This window comes from Urtica dioica, chromosome 8 (assembly GCF_054948205.1).
Source record: "Urtica dioica subsp. dioica isolate 48M chromosome 8, U.dioica_male_clone48M_v1_H2, whole genome shotgun sequence".
Classification (NCBI taxonomy): Eukaryota; Viridiplantae; Streptophyta; class Magnoliopsida; order Rosales; family Urticaceae; genus Urtica; species Urtica dioica.
The window spans coordinates 30,224,903-30,230,437 of NC_142763.1; the positions used below are offsets into that span (position 1 = coordinate 30,224,903).

The 5,535-nt window shown below is 31.2% G+C and overlaps 1 protein-coding gene across 1 annotated transcript; it reads right to left on the reverse strand.

Moving 5' to 3' along the window:
• Positions 1-1,251: 1,251 nt before the first annotated feature.
• LOC149389095 (transcription factor bHLH84-like) lies at positions 1,252-2,687 on the reverse strand. The gene is made up of 5 exons (XM_089622561.1): positions 2,271-2,687; positions 1,934-2,173; positions 1,758-1,823; positions 1,594-1,659; positions 1,252-1,353 (listed from the first exon to the last, which is right to left on the reverse strand). Exons 1-5 carry the CDS (start codon positions 2,685-2,687, stop codon positions 1,252-1,254), a joined length of 891 nt encoding a protein of 296 aa, XP_089478687.1.
• Positions 2,688-5,535: the final 2,848 nt, after the last annotated feature.

Consider the following 5,535-nt stretch of genomic DNA (forward strand, 5'->3'; position numbering starts at 1 on the left):
TAGTTGATTTTTTTGTTAATTAAGTTTTTTTCTCGTGGGATCGACACTCGTACTTAATTCATTATATTACTTGAGCGACACGTGCACTTACGCGCGTAAAAATCGCAACAATTTTATAAGGCGCTATAGTAATTTAGCCAATTTCAAATTTAATTTTAAGAAAATAGCCAACGTTTCGTTTATTTTGATAAAATAGTCATTTATAAATTTGCCAAAATTAACGTATAAAAATGCTAGGGATAATCATGTAAAATGCTATCGGATTAATGAGATCACGTCGTCAAATGGGACTAAATTTTAATATGCTTAAAATATTGGCTAGATTACAAATTCAACGTTTCAAGTTGCTTAGTTCGTGAGATTAACTCAGTTTTTTATATTTATGACTCAGTGAATTCTTTTCATCAAATTATACAACTTAACTTGAATGATATTTATAATAATATTTTAAATATTAAATTCCTCAAATTTAAATTCAAGAGCTGGAGCATGTCTCTATTTATAATAAGGGAAGTTAGTTGCCAATCTGCCTTTTGCTAACATAATTAAATTAGCTAACTAATATTTTCTTAGCTGGAAGAAGCAATCTCTTAGAGGAAGGGAAATATATATATATATATATATATATATATATATATATATATATATATAAATGTTGCATCTCATATAGTGGGAATGCGGGATAATCATTTTTAATTAAATAAATTCGTACTTTGCGCGTAATCCATCTTAGCCAAATATCACGTGGTTTTGAACTTTATATTATAATTAGGGAGTAATGATATGTTATATGTACAATGTATTCCTATTTCTCAATGGTTTGGAATACTATAGTTTAATATTATTATTATTATTATTATTGTATATATACATTAATTGCCGATGGAGAAACTGTGATAAATTTCCTTTCATGAAGAAAGTAAAATCATATGTCATTACATATTTGATGATCATGATCAAATGACTTCCTGTTTTTCATCTATTACAGTAACACTATTTATAGGATTATTGAAGCAACTGTTAAAAATTAGACATTTAATGTATTTCTAAAGCCTACGCCTCCGAATGATACAGTGGCACGTCGATGATTAGAATGATGAAAAAGTCAACGGTCGAGGTCAACTCTGAATCAGCCAGGAATCACCGTGATATCTATTGCTCGTGTAAAAAAAAATGCACAGGTTTATGGAATTTTATTATAGGTGTGGGAATATATGTTAATAGACATTATTAGTAGTTTTGGTGAAATTATTATAGTAGCCCTTGAGCAGTGAGTCTCAAACGATCAACACCAATGTCCATTCCATTGTAAGCGATTGGTGCGTACATCCATAGATCGTCAGCGCTCAAGAGCTGAAAAGTCAAAACAAAATATCATTGGTCATTATACTTGTTAAAAAAAAGAGGTAAAATTGTACACGTAAATAAGACATCAATAGTAAAAAGGTTTATCCCTTACCTGCCATTTTGACTTTTTACATTTATTTATTAATTTCCTAAGTTTATCCCTTGGGCCAAATTAATTATTCATAAAAATGAGAAAAAAGAAAAAAAAACTATATATATATTTCTTCCATATAGACCGTATTATACCTTAATTTGAAGCTGCAAGAACTTAACATAATCGACAGCTTCTTCTAGCATTGTGCTAATGTCAACCTGAAATGCCAATAAAATCAATTAATTAGGGTTTAGTCCAGAATTTAAAATGAGAACTCCTATTATATATGGCTGCTTCTCATCAATGAATCACCAACCTTTGTTCCATTGGGTACTAGGTTCTGTAGCACTTTCAGTCTCTCATTGATTTTCTCTCTCCTCTTCTGCAAATTAAAAATAAAGGCATACTAGTTAGCATCAATTGATTAATTTTTTTTTTAATTAACATTTCTTAATAAATACTTCAACACAATGTGTCAAATTTAATTATTACCCTAGCATAGACGCTCTGTGGATCGGTAGCGGACCCTCTTGAGGCCCGTGTTTTCTTTCCTTTTGGGCTCGAGCCCGATGTAGTCCCGTCTCCGAGCTCTTCTTGAGATCCATTTGAGTGCTCAAAAGCAGTCAACGGAGTAGTCGGGCTGACCGGCCTTTCCGTCACATCTTCTTCGGTTTCGCTGCCCGTGTAATCATTAACCCTCCTTGCCTTCACACCCCTCTTGTTCTTCAAACACTAGAATATTAGAAAATTAGGGCTCATTGTTTAGAAGTGTAATAATTGATGATGCAAAATTAAAAAATCCAATAAATGAATTTTTTTTGTCACTCACTTGATCATCATTACTTCTAGGCCTTTTCTTGGAGTACTTACAAGCCGATTGATCCGGCTCCACGGCCATCGCACAAGATTCCCATTGGTTGACACTAATCCAGTCACGATTATTGTCACCTTCTCCAAAATTGTTGAGAAGCTCGTCCGAGCTCAGAGGACTAGTTGAATTGATAAAGTGGTGATAGGTCTGGATTTCGTCGAAAGAGGACATGTCATGGACAATGGTTGAGTCATTGCTAGGCCAAATGGAAAATGGGATTTCCAAGCCTGAATTCGATACATTAGGGTTTATATCATATCGTGGGACAGAGCAATCAGAGGGCAGATGATAGTCAATCTCCTGCGAGCTATAAATGTCGTTGAGATCGGACGATCTCCATTGGTTGCCAGTCGAAATCGCTCCAAAAATTTCCATTTTTTTTAGGGGGGGAATTTTTTGTTTGAGGACTTAAGTGAGATAATTGGGATAGTACTGTGTGTTGATGATGGTTGGTGATTTGTGACAAAGTGGCATCAAAGGGTATTTATAGCAAAGCCGTGAAGGAAAAAGAATGTGTCATGTTACAGATCATTCATTGACTCAATTATTTTTCCGGTTATACAACAATGCTTTATATAATCCAATCATTAGGAATGATAGAAGAAAATTAATTTATGTATCCAATTACACGCGCGAGTACAACTAAGACACAACCAGTTCAAGACACATTATAAATGGAATAAACAAAATATAATGAGCTCTCTTCTAGTTTTGTCTATAGTATGAATAAAATAATAAAACCAAAGAAACAAAGCGTTAGAGAGAACTACCATGAAAGTGACTCAACTACTTTAGTTTTATACTTCATTCATTCTCTTTTGTTTTTAATATTTGTTTTAAGTTTGCGACAACAGTGGACTAAACAGACATGGCAGAGATGAGAAAGACATAAAATTAATGAGGTCGGTACAGGTTTTATTATTAAAATTATTAATATATTTATATATTCCTGCTCTTCTAAATTAAGGGACTTCCAAACCAACCCGTTCGATGAATTTGGGCTCGTTACATTGGTCGAGACTGATCACTTTGATCGGTTATTTGTACACAGACGTAATTATAATGAAAAGAATCTCCTACATTTTGAGACCAAATAATGCTTTTGAAATTGCTTGAGAAACAATTGTAAGAGAATGATACACACACACACGCACACACACATGTGTGTATATATATATATATATATATATATATATATATATATATATATATATATATCCTCAGTTAAGTTTCGGAATGGAAAAAAGAGTGTAAGTCTGGTAGTATTTGATATTGGAAGTTTAACTTAAATATCAAATATACTATATTGTGACTCGTAGACCTAATTGCGTATTTAGACCTAATTAATCACGCATTCGAAAGGTTCATGTTCAGGGTGACCTAAGTTCAACTGACTCAATCCACCATTTCAAGCCATATTAATAATATATACATGTATGATTGAATAGGCTTGTCGTTTCCTCATTATTATCGCTTCATTTTTATTGAAAGAACTTCATAATAATGGTACCAGTTGATACATGGAATGATTTTACGTTAATAATTGTATTTAGTTGCTTTAATTAGTTTGCTTTGTCAATTTTGCCAACGTTGGATACTGGGATCTTTCAGTTTCAGATATTATGCCAAAGTATTTTGAACGGGTCTTTCGATTTTTTTACCCTTAGTAGCAATAAAGTCAGCAGAGGAAAAAACTTACTCAGATATTTATCTATTTATTTGATGGATATATAACGGAAAACCTGCAGATAGCATATTTTCTAGTACAGTAATTAACCATCTTTCTTTCCTTTCTTATTTCTTCCCAATTTTGACCTAGTTTTGAAAAGAATACTATAAAAAGGGATATTATAACACTTTTCCAAGGAATTAAATTAAGTCTCTCGTTACATTATGAATGCTAAATAAATTACCATGGGTGTAAATTTTTTTTTTTTTTTGCATGAAAGTGGGTTTTAACAATTAATTTGTTTTCCTTACTTACAACAAATGTCAAATATTTGGGGAGTTGAAGTGTGGTTAGCTACTAATATAGTACAAATTTGTAATAGTTTCTTCAACTATAAAAAATAAAAATAAAAATTATAAACATACGTACCCAAGAAAGATTAAGAGAATTTAGTCAGATTTTTAACCACGCATTAGAGATACACTGAATATACACCTCAGAATAAGATCTCACAAAATATGCATAGGAAGTTCCAACTTGCATGATCAATAAATTCCACGAACCATTTTTTAAAAATAATTCCTGAAAATTAAAAACAAGGTCAGCTTGGAATTATTGTAAATGTGTAAACCAGCTGCGAGGATCATAATTTAATTTGTAGTTTTGTATCTAGAAATGTCTATGCATCCATACAGCTCTTTGCAACAATAACACAACACTGTAAGAAAATAAAAAAATCATATTCAAATTGAAAAATCAAGCTCCCATAGACCTAGTCTAAAATGTTGTGCGATTTCAGATAATATATAAAGCATCCAAAAATCTTGCAAAATATAAATATATATATATATATGAAAGTTCCTGCAGAGATTCTGGCGCTTTTAACGCTTCGGAATTTAATTTTACTAGAGAAGGGTCGCAGGAAATTTCCTTTAGTTTGCAATACAAATAAATCATGTTTTTTTTAATTAGGGACAGCTTGCACGTCTCTATATATATATATATATATATATATATATATATATATATATATATATATATATATATACATCAAGAGAATAAACTAGAGTTAGCAAATATGAACACACACACACATATATATATATACATATATATATATATATATATATATATGAAATTATTTAGTCAGTTACATTAGATAATAGTAAAAAAAAACAAAATAAAAACAAAAAAGTTCTAGTTGTTTAACTATACGCTAAATAAAGCAAAATCATACCCTAACAATCATACACGAATTTACATACTAATTTGTATATCTTCACACGTGAGACACGTATATAATATAGTATAGATGCACGTAGTAATAATTTTAAGGGATCAGCAAGTGGACTAGCTAGCTAATAACCTACGAATAATGTTCGGATTATATTAGTGAACTTGAGTTGTAAGCTCGTATGCAGAGAATTGGAGTTGCATGCTAACTTTCCAAGTGTACATCATGAGTTTGGTTGGGTTATGGTATTTTTAAACTTTGTGTTTAGTAAAAAATAAATATATATCGAAGGGGTTAATAGTGATCTTTGTAAGTCTTTA

Coding starts and splice junctions, on each gene's coding strand:
- LOC149389095 (XM_089622561.1), bottom strand. CDS start 2,687: ATGGAAATTTTTGGAGCGATTTCGACTGGCAACCAATGGAGATCGTCC. Junction 2,174..2,270: donor CTAGAAGTAATGATGATCAA/GTGAGTGACAAA, acceptor CTAATATTCTAG/TGTTTGAAGAACAAGAGGGG. Junction 1,660..1,757: donor TAGTACCCAATGGAACAAAG/GTTGGTGATTCA, acceptor TTGGCATTTCAG/GTTGACATTAGCACAATGCT.